The sequence below is a fragment of the Bombina bombina genome, chromosome 2 (assembly GCF_027579735.1).
Source record: "Bombina bombina isolate aBomBom1 chromosome 2, aBomBom1.pri, whole genome shotgun sequence".
Lineage (NCBI taxonomy): Eukaryota > Metazoa > Chordata > Amphibia > Anura > Bombinatoridae > Bombina > Bombina bombina.
Window position 1 is genome coordinate 850,641,940 of NC_069500.1, and position 15,965 is coordinate 850,657,904.

Below are 15,965 nucleotides of genomic sequence, written 5' to 3' on the forward strand. Positions count from 1 at the left end.
ATACACAGGGTCACAGAAAAGTGAAGAAATATCAACCTAAATCAAGACTCCCAAACTCCTGGTTGCAAGATAGCTAAGCTATCCACCGGCTACTAGAGCTTACTGTTGGCCGGACAGAAGACTGCAGAGTGGGTAAAAGAAATAAATCCTTGATTTTCTGACCTCTGAAAGACATCACCTAGATAAAGAATCAAATAAGGTCCAAGCATACCGCACCTGGTGTTACCAGGCAGTCTCCCATCCAGGTACTGACCAGACCTGACCCTGCATAACTTCCGAGATCAAACAAAATTGGGTGCATTCAGGGTATTGTGGCGGTAGTCCCAAATAAATTACCCTTGAGGATAGAACAAGGAAACTCTTCTCCAGATTAATTTCCCATCCCCGGAAAAGAAGATTGTACAAGATCTCTTAAAAGAGAGTTAGCTTGAAGTCAGGATGATACCTGAACTATATATTGTCCAGAAAAAGACACTTGCATTATCCCAAGACCTAAAGTTCTAACTGGGATGGTGCAAACTAAGAAGACTAGAAAAGATTCCGATTAAGGAAACGATAAATCTCTCAGGTCTAAGTTTGTTATGAACAGGCCCACTAGAACCAAAGGAGAAAGGATACTACTTTAAAGGACAATATCTGAAATATATGAGTTAAATACCTATATCCCATTCCCAAACTGGGACTGGAACTGTCACTCCCAGAGATGAAGACCCTGAATCCAGCTCAAGGAATGCCTCTCATCCTACTTGGATTGCAAATACTCTAGAGAAATCTCGAAAAGGAATGACCCAAACAAAGTCTCATCCTTAAAAGGAGACACTAGAAGTGTGTATTTGGAGAAAACAGAAATAATTGAATCTGCAACTGCAGAACTATAAAGCCTAGGCTGTACCCCTAAACCACAGGTAGGCATCTAAGCTGACCATAGATTTCAGCCACAATGCCCAGCGGCTAGTACAGCAAGTCTAATAAGACAAGACATTGCTCTAAATGAACAATTAAACCTCTAGCTTCTTACCTATGACAGAAAGAAAACTAGATTATCTCCACAGAGATCTAAACTCTCTGATTAAAAGTAGAAAGTTCCCTTCTACTAAAGACACTGTGCATTTCAAGAGAGATAGCGACAGGAAATCCTAAAAAGGATGTGAGACAGGGAGAAATATCCCCAGATTCTCTATAACAATCCTGTGAACATCTCACAGCACGTCTAGAACCCTTCCAGAGAGGAAAGAAAAATATAGAACTCAGAAGGAAAGACAACGATAGGGATCGGTGTCATCCAGGACAGTCAAGACCTCCTGACAATATAAGAGGCTTTGAAGAAAACAACTGAAGGATATCACTTCAGTAACAGATGAAGGAATTATACTGTCCAGATCTGAGATTTCAGCCTCAGAAACTACCGGCGAAAACAAAAGAAGCCACAGATACAGCAGAAGATACCTGAGCTTGCAACTTCTGTAAACAAATGCATGTGACACCATATAGGCTTGAGACATAAAAGGAGAAAGCTTTGGCAGTGCCTTAACAGCAACATCCTTGGAGACATAAAGTTCAAACCAATCTGTACATTTAATAGCATTTGCGAAATCAGAGGTACAGAAAAAAATAAATGTTTAAACAAATTCTTAGTTGAGCAATTTGAAATTTTATCCTCAGATGCACCCGAAGAATCTTCATCCTCAGACTTCTGAGAGGAAATACTTTGATTAGCCACTTCAGGATCAGAAACCTTAGTTACTGTTTCTTTAAATTTCCTTTTGCGTTTTCCCTTTAACACAGGAACAGCGGAAAGCGCATCAGTAACCGCAGAAGATATCTGGGTAGCAATGTCTTTTGCAAAGTAACCCCAACCGGAGTATGAGAGGAAGCTCAGGGAACTGCCTGAGTGGACAACAAAGTTTGCGACACATGAGGAGAAAGCAGTGGCATCTCTTGAACAGGGGACCCCTGAACAACATCCGCCTTAGCTAATGGTGGCTCAGAATCAAAACATCTATCCCTGAACTTTAAAGTTATATTAATACAAGAGGGACAAAAAGGGACTGGTGGTTCCACATCCAAATCAAAAACACAAGCTACAAGTAACGTTTGCAGGGCCTCTTGGTCTATATCCAACCAACAAATCACCAATTAAAGAAAAAAAATGCTTTCATTTGCACACTCAAAAAACATTACTGTCACTTTAAATTTTGAAAGAAAAAAATATATATATTTTATTTCCAACAGCAGCAACTGAATTCAAAAAAAGATACTGCCTTTGCAAATCTAAAACAAAAAACTCTAAAAATAACAGCAGTAATACTACACAATAAAACATTACTGCTCCTTTAAATAATAAACACCTTAAAACAGCAGCAGTCAAAACAAAACTGCAAAAGTTTTATAGTAACCTCAGGCAACCCCTTATAATAATATAACTTATTTCCAGCAACAGTTCAAAATAGAAGAGGGTCTAAGCCAATAATAGAAAAAATAAACAACTGAGCCACAGTCTCCAAAGTCCCCAGTGCCTGCAACCATAAGCTGCCAAATATCCCATAACTAATAAAAAATAGGAATCCAAAAATCTCCTTAAAGGAACAAGCGCCTAATTCCTGAATTCCCCAGAAATTAACATAAGGCACTTACCTGAAATACCATCTGCCCGGCAGCAGGGCAGCACACCCCGTTTGAGAGACCTCCACCCTCTCATGGACCTGTGGAAAAATGGGAAGACTGATTAAACCTAAACAGGCTTCCAAAGAAAGGGCAGCAACAACAAATTGGGAGGCGCAGTGAGGATTATACCCCACAAGTTCCCAGATGCTTAAAAGCCGCCACTGCCCTACTGAAGAGACTGACATGGACTACGGCTAAACCCCAAAAAAGACAGAGCAAACTTGCCCTGCTTCAAAAAAACAAACTCTTGATAGAAGAAACGTCTTTCAGACACCTAAACTTTACCACCTCCTTGCAACAGGCAAAGGGAATGACTGGGGGTTGTGGGTAAGGGGAGTGGTATTAACAGCTTTGCTGTGGTGCTCTTTGACTCGTCCTGCTGATCAGGAGTGATATTCCCAATAGTAATTATGATAATCCGTGGACTCACTGTGTCATTAGAAAGAAATTTGTTTTACATTTAGAATGTTGGGAAATATTCGCCCACCCCTAATTAATAGCAGTGGGTGATAATATAAAAGCAAATATACCACACTATTGCAGCTATTATGTGCAGCAGTCTTCAATGTTCTTAAAGACCTATTTATTTGAAGCCACCTTAGACTTATAATAGCTTTTAGGCAGACAACTTGGGGGATCAAACAGGAATTAAAATTTTATGGTAAATGTTCCTAGTTTGCAATTAATTGCCTCTATCTTGCTCCAAAGATTACAGTTAATCGCAGGGTTGTCCCAGCTTTCTAAATACAGTCTACCCTAATTGTGACCCTGTCCCTCCAGATTTTACCATAAACACAACACTGTCCAAACTCTACCAAAACCAACTGCAACACCCTAATAACTCCCTCTATCACACACAACCCCTCTACATGAATTCCCTTCACATTTAAACACCCTCTTCAAATCCTATCCATGTTTATTCCCTGCAATCAAAGCAAACCCATCATTACAAACTTTTCATATGAGATCTCTCACTATCACAAATAACGCTACCAACACCCAACCACCTTTCACAAGCCAGGCAAATTACAGAATTAAAATCCTTAATAAATAATAATAAAAGAAAAATTAAGTGATCTTAATTTTCACTTGAAGTCTGGTTTAAGAATTTTCTCTCTCTCACACACACATTCATATTCCAAAGTTATATGTTCTATTTATTCTTAAAATCTCTCTCTCTATTTAGTTCTATTATCAAATTTACTTTTTCTATTTACTTGGTATCCTTTTCTGTAAAAAGCTAGTAGGTGGGCTCAGGAGCATGTCCCATATATGGCAGCAGTTTGCACTATGTATAACACTGTTCAAAGCATTCATGCAAAACACTGCTGTCATCTAGTGCTCAAAAGCACTCTTGCTAAACTATTGCCATATATTTCTCCATACAGGTGCACATTACCTACTTGAGTACAAAGTCAATTTTATGATACAATTAAATGGTAAACTTTTTTAAAAATCATATGCTCTATTTAAATCATTACAGAAAATGCATTTAACTTAGACATAACTTTTGCATTTATCTTCAGGACAAATACAAAAGTACTGATTACAGTGGTGTCAGCTCTGTATTGGAAGCCAACATACTTACAGCCAATCTGAAGATAACTAATGAGTACCTCTATAATGCCAGTAACAAACACAGGGCAGTGATTAGTCCACTTAAACGTAAGGAACAACAAACATGCTTTTAACCCTATTAGGGCCAGTAACCCACAAAGAGTAGGGAATCTACCATATTGCTAGAAACAAAAACACCCTCTTAACTCTTGGACCTTTGATAATCCTTAATTTCTAAAAGAAGGAAATATGATTCATCCATGAACCCCTTGATAAAATGCATTTTCCCTCCTCTGGGAACATGAATATCTTCACTGGGTGAATTAGAACAATGTAATGTACAATGTTAGCCATAATGCCAAGAGTAACGTCATGCATGTCAATATGTGCCCCTGCCTGGACCAAAAATGATTTTGCTGTGCAGAAGGAAGACGCATGCAGACTGAATTAGCGCTTGTATGAAGGAATCATGCACCCCCTATTCACCAGAGAAGCACATTTTAGAAAGATGCACAAGGACCTTGAGACTTTTTTCTGTGTGTATCTATAATCATTGCGCAGAGAACCGTATGATACTAATTTGTATTCATGTTACTAAAAGCCACCATGTCTCTTTCCAAGAGGGCTACATCATACTCATATGGGCATATTACAATTTTACATATATCACTGACTTTTTAAGAGCACTTCAGTCAAAACAATGCTGCTTTTGATATTTTTGTCTACTTATCTCAAACTAAACCGCATGGCTATAAATGCAATGTGCTTGAAAATGTTTTATATATCCAAAACGCTGTATATTTTTATTTCAACTATAAAGAACATTTTTTTATTGATCTTGAATAGAATCACAAATTTGAAAAACAGGTATATTCTAAACTACAATGTTATTTCATAAGCTTGTTCCAGTGATAAGCACCATTCAAAAATAACAGGGGGCATTGGGTCAATCACTAATGCCCCTTATCAGAATTTGTGAATTCCAGTTTTTTTCCGTAGTATATTGAAACAGCAACCCTTTAATCTCAGAACACATTTCAACTTGTTTCTAAACAACATTTAGAATTGGGATACACATCTGTGAGAAATATGTTTCTTACCATGTCCCAGGCATAATTTGCAATCCAGTAGATAACAGGATTAACTCCACTAGCCAGTTGTAGATGTTTGGCTTTGGTAACCCTTTCTTGGATTAAAAACAGGACAAAGCTTGCTGGGATAAATGACATTGCAAATATCACACAAATGGATATAACCATATCAGTTATGGAGGATGCACTGAAAGAAAAAAGAAAACGCATGTTAAAAACTATGGCCAATCCTATTTCTAGCTGCTATACACTCTTCTATGGCAAAACTCCATTTTAGTTAAAGTAAAGGTAAAAACAATATATATATTTTCCAATTCAAATAATTAAAAAAAACAAAAAAAAAACCAAACAAGTAATTTATACTTTAGTGTATTAAAACGATCTGCTCTACCAGAAGTTAACTTTATTGTGTATTTTTTTTTTTTTTAAATAATTTTTATTGAGGTAAAATGACAATCACAAATAGAAACTACATATAGAAATATCATGGCAACATGCCCATTTGACATTCAGTAAATTTTACAAGGTGGATTGAACAGGCATGACCTTACAACTGTATAACCCGGACTTAACACAGTCCGAATGTGTAACTTCAAGCCATGGGCATTACCTCATTTTTACATAAGTGCATGGACAGAGGACAAATAAAACAGCTCTAAATATCTAGTTGGGTGCAAGCCCAAATTTACTAACCAAAATAAAACCTTGTGCAGGCTTGTGCTTGTCCTTGGAGTAGTCATCTCTAAAAAAGGGGGGGGGATACCTATATGTAGTCGCTGCAGATGCTGTCTTAGTAGGAAATGCTTTTAAGTTAAATTAGCCCCTGCTGGACCTCTAGGATAAGAAAAACACTACAGTGACATATAACATGTGGTTAGGGATACAGTAGCTGCACATTAAGCTGCACCAACCTATCACCTCTCTGAACAAACTAAAGCCACTTTCAGCATTTTCTTTTATTCTTTAACAAGACAGCGATAGGAGGTTTTGTGGCATTATATGAAGATATGTAATTATATGCAGCTCGAAATCCATTATGTAAAGCATATCCCTATCTCAATGAACACATCTGCAGCACTTTTAAATGCTCAGGTAACCTTACGTGTGAAGGGGAGAGGCAGGGGCGAGAGCTTTTAAGCAGTTTCCTTGTGGTCTTGAGAACCCACGGACAGGCAGGGGAAAACCACCTATAGAATATTGACATTATGACAAAAATATGGAGCTAGGTAATATGGGGAAGTAAGTCCCTGTACACCATTCCAAGGAAGTAAAATACATAACCTACTAAGTACAGGTTAAGACATATGGACGCAAGTAGCATCTTCTACAGAACAAATTGTTAATCAGACCTGCAGCTATCTAGCGGCTACCAGTAACCTCCCATTCCACAAATAAAAATGAAAAATAAAAAGGTGCATTCTAGTTTAGACTGTGGGATTAAGCAAGCATAGGACTATAAACATGTAGATGTAATGGCAAATTACAGCGTAATCAGGAAAGTATGAGCCAACAGTCCATTAACTATTAAAAAAAAGTTAACATTCCCAGGCAATAATCAGGTGTGAAGTAATGAGTTTCATGCTACCTAGGGAATGTTAAATGCAATAATTCTCTATTACATAATGCACCAACAAGCTTTTAAGTTATCTAGGGAATAATAAACATATTTATAGTATATTCAATGTACATGGCTATGTACACTTAACTGGACATTTAGAACAACAACAAATGTATTGTACCTGGTATATTAAGAAAGTTCCCAAGCTGCAGTCCCCCCACAATAACAAGCTACCATCTTGTAGTAGATATATCTCCCAAAAATCTAATTAAGGTAACCTAGCAACTATATACTTATAGGGAGCCTGCAGCTCAGAATCCAAATAATTTTATAGGTCATTTGAAATAGTCTATCCGGCCCGGAGGCCATCATTAATATGTACATAAATCAGGAGTGGAGTACCATGAGACCGCAAGGCCATCGTTCTTATATGGGGAGATCCGGATTGGCAATGACGATACAGTCCCAGGCCTGATAGCAGAGGAAATACCAAAGTCAACCAACGCCACATCGGGCAACTATTTCCACAGGGAGGCCGGCCCACGGACTGCCTTTAATGTCTCCAAGAAGATCCGACTGCTCCGCTTGCCTACTCAGACTCAGAGTTCCCCTGCAGGGCCAGATCTGTACAACATATTTCCAACATTGTATGCGGCAAACCTCTCCAAGTGCGCAGGTGAGTATTCCGGCTTCTGCTGTACTTAGGTATGGGGTTCTCACCGCTAGCGACCTAGATTGGTCAGTAGTCTCAAATACTTCCGGATAATTGTAAGACCCAACTCCATACCTGGGGAACTCTCCTGGCTGACCGCGCGTCTCACTAGGCAGAATGATCCCTGATAGCGCTACGGGATGCACATTCTCCCATTCCGGAGGGCCGGCCGTACCCCCCTGGATAGGGGCCAAAGTAGAAGGTAGGGAATCTTGACAGAAGCTCGTCCGCTCATAAACGGTTGAGAGTGGGATTAGACCCAATTGTGTAGCGCTGCTTAGACGAGTAGGATCTGCATTCACAGCTTTGCAGAGATTAGGTACATCCATGCTAGCGTGGGTGCTCTCTATGTGACCCAGAAGGCGGTCAAATTTATTACACAACGAGAGCTCGAAGTCAGCCATTAACTCTTGTATGACCTGCATAGCCTCCTCCATGGTTAATCTTGAGAAATGAATAGCAGTATGACAGCCAATACTACTTTACCCCGGGGTACTGGGGGGGGAGTTGACAGGTAGGCCGCCGCCTCCAACTTCAACGATCCAGTTCAGAAAACTGCCGGTGTCACATGGATAAAAGTTATGTCCTCAGGTTCAGCACAGACTTCTCCAGCTAGATATACCAGTCTCAATGTTAGGTGGGACCTTTAGTGTTAGGTAATCGGCGGATTCACCTTATTTTCTTAGCAGTCACTGAATTTGCGACCGATCATGGCCGCTGCCCGGACACGCCCCCCTTATTGTGTATTTTAATGGGAAACTGAACCCAGTTTTTTTTCTTTCATGATTCAGATAGAGTAGCAATTTTAAGCAACTTTCTAATTGACTCCTATTATCAATTTTTCTTCATTCTCTTGCTATCTTATATATATATATATGAATAAATAGTACATATTCTGCGATGTGAAGAACATTTGAATGTGAAAATGCAATTAGGTGTTTGGTGTTAGCTTTTTCCCCCACTTTCACACTCCTCTGAAACTTAAAGGGTCATGAAACCCAAAATTTTTCTTACATGATTCAGACAGAGCATACAATTTTAAACAACTTTCCAATTTACTTCTATTGTTTAATTTGCTTCCTTCTCTTGTTATCCTTTGCTGAATGGTTTATCTAGGAAAGATCAGGAGCAGAAAATAACCTAGGTTCTAGCTGCTAATTGGTGGCTGCATATATATACAGATTGTCATTGGCTCACCCATGTGTTCTGTTAGAAAATAGTAGTGCAATTGCTGCTCCTTCAACAAATGATACCAAGAGAATAAAACAAATTAGATAATAGAAGTAAATAAGAAAGTTGTTTAAAATTGAATTCGCTATATGAATCATGAAAGAACAATTTTGGGTTTCATGTCCCTTTAAGGGAGAATAAATTAACGTGATTGCAATATTGTAACTTTGGCTTTTTGCAAAAAAACAGTCAAGAGTAGGTAGCAAGGAATATGGAGCGATAAATAGAGATCCACTCATACTCTAGCCCTTAAATGGTTAAAGGGACACTGAATCCAATTGTTTTCTTTTGTGATTCAGATAGAGCATGCAATTTTAAGCAACTTTCTAATTTACTCCTATTATCAATTGTTCTTCGTTATCTTGCAATCTTTATTTGAAAAAGAAGGCATCTAAGCTTTTTTTTCTTGGTTCAGAACTCTGGACAGCACTTTTTTATTGGTGGATGAATTTATCCACCAATCAGCAAGGACAACCCAGGTTGTTCACCAAAAATGGGTCGGCATCTAAGCTTACATTTTTGCATTTCAAATAAAGATACCAAGAGAATAAAGAAAATTTGATAATAGGAGTAAATTAGAAAGTTGCTTAAAATTCCATGCTCTATCTGAATCGCGAAAGAAAAAAATTTGGGTTCAGTGTTCCTTTAATTGTTTAAAATGCATTGTACATACATGTTATATTGTGTACACTCTAGAGATTCTACCATAGAGTCTACACCACTGATTTTAAAACCTGTCCACAGACCTCCCTAATAGGCCAGATTTTCAGGATTACCTTGGATGAGAGCAGATAAAATAACCGTGGTTACTAATAAGCTGATTATTTCACCTGTGCTCCAGTTCAGATATCCTCATAAACTGGCCTGTTAGGGAGGACTGAGGAGAGGTTTGAAAACCAGTGTTGTACACTAATAACTAGATTATATAGCAAAAGAACAGTATGAAATTCTCATTGAAATATTTCTCTAGAGATAAAAGAAAATAGTTAAATGAAAGCTTTCAGACCGTTTTAATGAATGTATACAAACAATTTAAGCATTAAATAAAATATAGTACAACACCAAGTATGCTCACAAGTCTGCAAGTTATTCTTCTTAGTAGTAATACTACTACTACTACTACTACTAATTATTATTATTAAAGGGACAGCCTACTCCAAAATGTTTATTGTTTAAAAAGATAGATAATCCCTTTATTACCCATTCCCCAGTTCTGCATAACCAACATGGTTATATTAATATATTTTTACCTCTGTGACCACCTTGTATCTAAGCCTCTACAGACTGCCCCTTATTTCAGTTCTTTTGACAGACTGATCAGAGCTGACTCATAAATAACTCCATGGGAGAGAGCACAGTGTTATCTATATGGAACACATGACCTAGCACTGTCTAGCTGCCAAAATACACTGAGATAAGAGGCGGCCTTCATGGGCTTAGAAATAAGCATATGAGCCTACCTAGATTTAGCTTTCAACAAAGAATAGGAAGAGAGCAAAGCAAAGTTGATGATAAAAGTAAATTGGAAAGTTGTTTAAAATTGAATGCACTATCTGAATAATGAAAGTTTAATTTTGACTTGACTGTACCTTTATGAGTTATGAGTCAGCACTGATTGGCTAAAATACATGTCTGTCACAATAGCTGAGACAAGGGGGCAGTCTGCTGAGGCTTAGATACAAGGTAATCAACGAGGAAAAAGTATAGTAATATAACACTGCTGCAAAGCTGGGGCATGGGTAATAAAGGGATATGTTAATGGTAGGTTTAAGTTAATGGTGATACAAAATAAAATCAAGTACATTTCTGGTTTCTGTATTATTTGCTTTAAGGGACAGTAAACTTCTCTTATTAATTGTGCTTTGTTCTTTTGGTGTCCTTTTTTGAAGAGCAGGCTCAGGAACGGCACGGCAATGCACTACTTATTATCTAGCTGAGTAAATCTATTTACCCAATGACAAGAGACTTATGTGTGCAGCCACCAAATACCTACTAGCTCCCCATAGTGCAGACTCATTTTTTTATATATATATATATATATATATAAACAATGTTATTGCAAATAAATGTATTAGATGAAACATATGCATCTGCATTACATTTGTTATATACACACTTTGGTAATGTTTTATCCTGTAATTCATCAGCCTTTCTTCTTGACAAATATTTGGCAGCTCATAATACAGAAAAGTCAATTGAGCATGCCTTACAAACAAAGTAATCCCTTCAGATAGATACAAAATGTAAATATGATTCAAATGACAATAGAAGATGCATGATACATTTATCTTTATGGGAATAAAGCACTGCAGACATTATCACTTGTTAGCAGGAATCCTCTTAGCATTAAAACACCATTATCAGAGCCTAATATACATTCCCTTTAAGAATCAAAATACCTAACAGTTAAATCTAAAAGCCGGTGTTCCAAAAAGCTGATTCACTATCAAGACTCATGGACTACTATATAAAGAATATTTTATCTCTGTGTAAGTTGATTTCTTCATAAACTGCACTGTGTTTATATTTATGGGAATGATTTGCGCTTACCGGTTTAATGTGCACTACTGAAACAAGATGAACATGAAAACAGAATATACAGCGGGGACTCGTTTAGCAAGCCACATTGTGCAATAGGACCATTGGCAGCTATAGTGGTTTACTGAGTACGTCTCGTGAGGGTCATTTCTCAGTTTTCTGAACTGGGCTTTTACAAGCATAGAATAACAGCACCAAAATAGATAGATAGACAGAGATACAGACAGACAGACAGACAGACAAACAGACAGAGAGAGATATAGATAGATAGATAGATAGATAGAGATATAGATAGATAGAGAAAGATAGATAGAGCTATAGATAGAGAGATAGACAAACAGACAAAGAGAGAGAGATAGAGATATAGGGGCCTATCGACATGATCCAATATTGCGGATCGTGTCCGCTGCACATCGATAAATGCCGACAGCATACGCTGTCAGCATTTATCATTGCACCAGCAGTTCTTGTGAACCGCTGGTGCATTGCCGTCCCCTGCAGATTCGCGGCCAATCGGCCGCTAGCAGGGGGTGTCAATCAACCCGATCGTATTGGATCGGGTTGATTTCCGGCAAGGTCTGTCCGCCGCCTCAGAGCAGGCGGACAGGTTATGGAGCAGCGGTCTTTAGATCGCTGCTTCATAATTTGTGTTTCTAGCGAGACTGAAGGCTCACCAGAAACACAGGACCCCATAGATAGATAGAGATATAGATAGATATATAGGTAGGATGGTAGATAAATGATAGAGAGAGAGAGAGATAGCGATAGATATTAAGCAAAATGATAAATGTTTCTTTGCTAGACATAAATACATATTACACATAATGACATATTTTCCATTATGAAACTGTATAAAAAATAAAGGAATATGAGTAACAAATATTATGATTAATGTAATAATTCTGCAAAAATTAATATTATTTTATAATCATTATTCTATTGCAGTGTTATACAAGATGCTTGTTAACTCTGAGAAACAAAGGCAACGGTAAAGTACTGTAGCTCTACTATTAGAATTCATCTACTGCAGAAGATGCCTTTGTGTCATATAAATATAAACAGAATGTACAACTGGATGCTGTATAGTGTTGTGTTTTATTGATGGGAATGCAGCAAGTGAGAACCTGCTTTTTAATGATGTCTTTTCATAAAGTGTTAAGCATTATAGAAACCAAGGGAAAGTATAACAGTGAATTATATAAAGCAGGTGCAATCCTAGAAAATAACGGCATAAGAAAGGGAGTGGGGAAGTAGGAAATGTAAACTTAATAGTGGTTGGGGAAATATTTGGAGGTATTATTGCCAAATACCCTGTGAAACAGATAATCTATTGTCAAGGCTTTTTTCCCCAAAAACTTTGTTATTCTCTCTTGACAATATCAAGACTTGTTTAGTTTGAAGGTAATAGTGAACATCCTCGCTTAGATTTTGTTGTTGTATTCAGGAGCTGCAACGCACTTGAGCTGTCTAACTCTCAATGCCACATGACGCCTCTCCCTACGGAATTTAGATGATCTTTAACACAATGCTAAGTTGTTGAAAATGCAGCGTTTTTTTTTTTTTTTTTTATTGTTTTCATTCCTTTTCAGCCTAATTTCTCTGGTTAAGAAATTCCGTACAGATTGTATATAGGCTGTTTGAATGTCTTTTAGTTATAAACTAGCAGCAAAATGAAATTCCATTAAAGTGATGATAAGTTTAATCAATTTAAAACACTATATCCCCTCATTACTAGAACCGCTAACTTTTTTTTTTTCCTAATCCTATTTTTGATAAATAAGACCTTTAACCCATATCGTATTTGTCTGCTTCTTCCGTCCCCTTACATCTCATGATTCTGTTATTTAGTGACATAGAGAGCAGTCCCACACACTCTCTACGTAGACAGCAATGCGAGCTCTGCAAAGAGTTTTTTCCCCCTCTTAATGCCATAAGGCACACAATAAGATTGGCAAATGTCACTAAAGGAAAAAAAAGTACTTTAATGAAGGGTGGCCAAAGCTGCCAAGTTAGAAGGGGTAATGCAAATTGTTAACTTTCACTGAGAACAATACACTTATATTAAAATATTGAGAGGATTTCAGTTTTGTTTTGTGTTGCGGGCAAGTTTACCATCACTTTAATGACTATGAAAACTTTTTCTGTTACTAGCTGTTGTTAAACTTACAAATAGAACTCTGTGATTAGAGAACTGGTTTTGCAAAAACTGATTTACTGTTATGTATTTTGATTTACTGTTATGTACATCAAGAATATCAGTCTGATAAAACTTAAATTAACAGATATTATTTGGGTTCATTCAATTTTTAATTAGGGTAAGTTATTATTTTATTGATAGTTTTAAAAAAGACAAAACGGTGGCAACTCCAGGAGCCTAAAAAAAACATAATTTATGCTTACCTGATAAATTCCTTTCTTCTGTAGTGTGATCAGTCCACGGGTCATCATTACTTCTGGGATATTACTCCTCCCCAACAGGAAGTGCAAGAGGATTCACCCAGCAGAGTTGCATATAGCCCCTCCCCTCTACGTCACCCCCCAGTCATTCGACCAAGGACCAACGAGAAAGGAGGAACCAAGGGTGTAGTGGTGACTGGAGTATAATTTAAAAATAATTACCTGCCTTAAAAAACAGGGCGGGCCGTGGACTGATCACACTACAGAAGAAAGGAATTTATCAGGTAAGCATAAATTATGTTTTCTTCTGTTAAGTGTGATCAGTCCACGGGTCATCATTACTTCTGGGATACCAATACCAAAGCAAAAGTACACGGATGACGGGAGGGATAGGCAGGCTCTTTTATACAGAAGGAACCACTGCCTGAAGAACCTTTCTCCCAAAAATAGCCTCCGAGGAAGCAAATGTGTCAAATTTGTAAAATTTGGAAAAAGTATGAAGCGAAGACCAAGTTGCAGCCTTGCAAATCTGTTCAACAGAGGCCTCATTCTTAAAGGCCCAAGTGGAAGCCACAGCTCTAGTGGAATGAGCTGTAATTCTTTCAGGAGGTTGCTGTCCAGCAGTCTCATAGGCTAAACGTATTATGCTACGAAGCCAAAAAGAGAGAGAGGTAGCAGAAGCTTTTTGACCTCTCCTCTGACCAGAGTAAACGACAAACAGGGAAGACGTCTGTCGAAAATCTTTAGTTGCCTGTAAGTAAAATTTTAGGGCACGAACTACATCCAGATTGTGCAGAAGACGTTCCTTCTTTGAAGAAGGATTTGGACACAAAGATGGAACAACAATCTCCTGATTGATATTCCTGTTAGTGACTACCTTGGGTAAGAACCCAGGTTTAGTACGCAGAACTACCTTATCCGAATGAAAAATCAAATAAGGAGAATCACAATGTAAGGCTGATAATTCAGAGACTCTTCGAGCCGATGAAATAGCCATTAAAAATAGAACTTTCCAAGATAACAACTTTATATCAATGGAATGGAGGGGTTCAAACGGAACGCCCTGTAAAACGTTAAGAACAAGATTTAAACTCCATGGTGGAGCAACAGTCTTAAACACAGGCTTAATCCTCGCTAAAGCCTGACAAAAAGCCTGAACGTCTGGCACTTCTGACAGACGTTTGTGTAACAGAATAGACAGAGCTGAGATCTGTCCCTTTAATGAACTAGCAGATAAACCCTTTTCTAAACCTTCTTGTAGAAAAGACAATATCCTAGGAATCCTAACCTTACTCCAAGAGTAACCTTTGGATTCACACCAATATAGGTATTTACGCCATATTTTATGGTAAATCTTTCTGGTAACAGGCTTCCTGGCCTGTATTAAGGTGTCAATAACTGACTCAGAAAACCCACGTCTTGATAAAATCAAACGTTCAATTTCCAAGCAGTCAGCTTCAGAGAAGTTAGATTTTGATGTTTGAAAGGACCCTGTATCAGGAGGTCCTGTTTCAGAGGTAGAGACCAAGGTGGACAGGATGACATGTCCACCAGGTCTGCATACCAAGTCCTGCGTGGCCATGCAGGTGCTATCAGAATCACTGATGCTCTCTCCTGTTTGATTCTGGCAATCAATCGAGGAAGCATCGGGAAGGGTGGAAACACATAAGCCATCCTGAAGTCCCAAGGTGCCGTCAGGGCATCTATTAGGACTGCTCCTGGATCCCTGGATCTGGACCCGTACCGAGGAAGCTTGGCGTTCTGTCGAGACGCCATGAGATCTATCTCTGGCTTGCCCCAACGTCGAAGTATTTGGGCAAAGACCTCCGGATGAAGTTCCCATTCCCCCGGATGAAAAGTCTGACGACTTAAGAAATCCGCCTCCCAATTCTCCACTCCCGGGATGTGGATTGCTGACAGGTGGCAAGAGTGAGACTCTGCCCAGCGAATTATCTTTGATACTTCCATCATTGCTAGGGAGCTCCTTGTCCCTCCCTGATGGTTGATGTAAGCTACAGTCGTGATGTTGTCCGACTGAAACCTGATGAACCCCCGAGTTGTCAACTGGGGCCAAGCCAGGAGGGCATTGAGAACTGCTCTCAATTCCAGAATGTTTATTGGCAGGAGACTCTCCTCCTGACTCCATTGTCCCTGAGCCTTCAGAGAATTCCAGACGGCACCCCAACCTAGAAGGCTGGCGTCTGTTGTTACAATTGTC

General features: G+C 38.5%; 1 protein-coding gene across 1 annotated transcript in view; it reads right to left on the minus strand.

Moving 5' to 3' along the window:
* LOC128649747 (phospholipid-transporting ATPase ABCA1-like) overlaps window positions 1-15,965 on the minus strand; it is a 2,013,556-nt gene that overhangs the window by 498,668 nt on the left and 1,498,923 nt on the right. Inside the window, exon 36 of the mRNA XM_053703184.1 lies at window positions 5,322-5,499. Coding sequence (XP_053559159.1) covers window positions 5,322-5,499 — 178 coding nt within the window. The remainder of the gene's footprint in view (window positions 1-5,321; window positions 5,500-15,965) is intronic.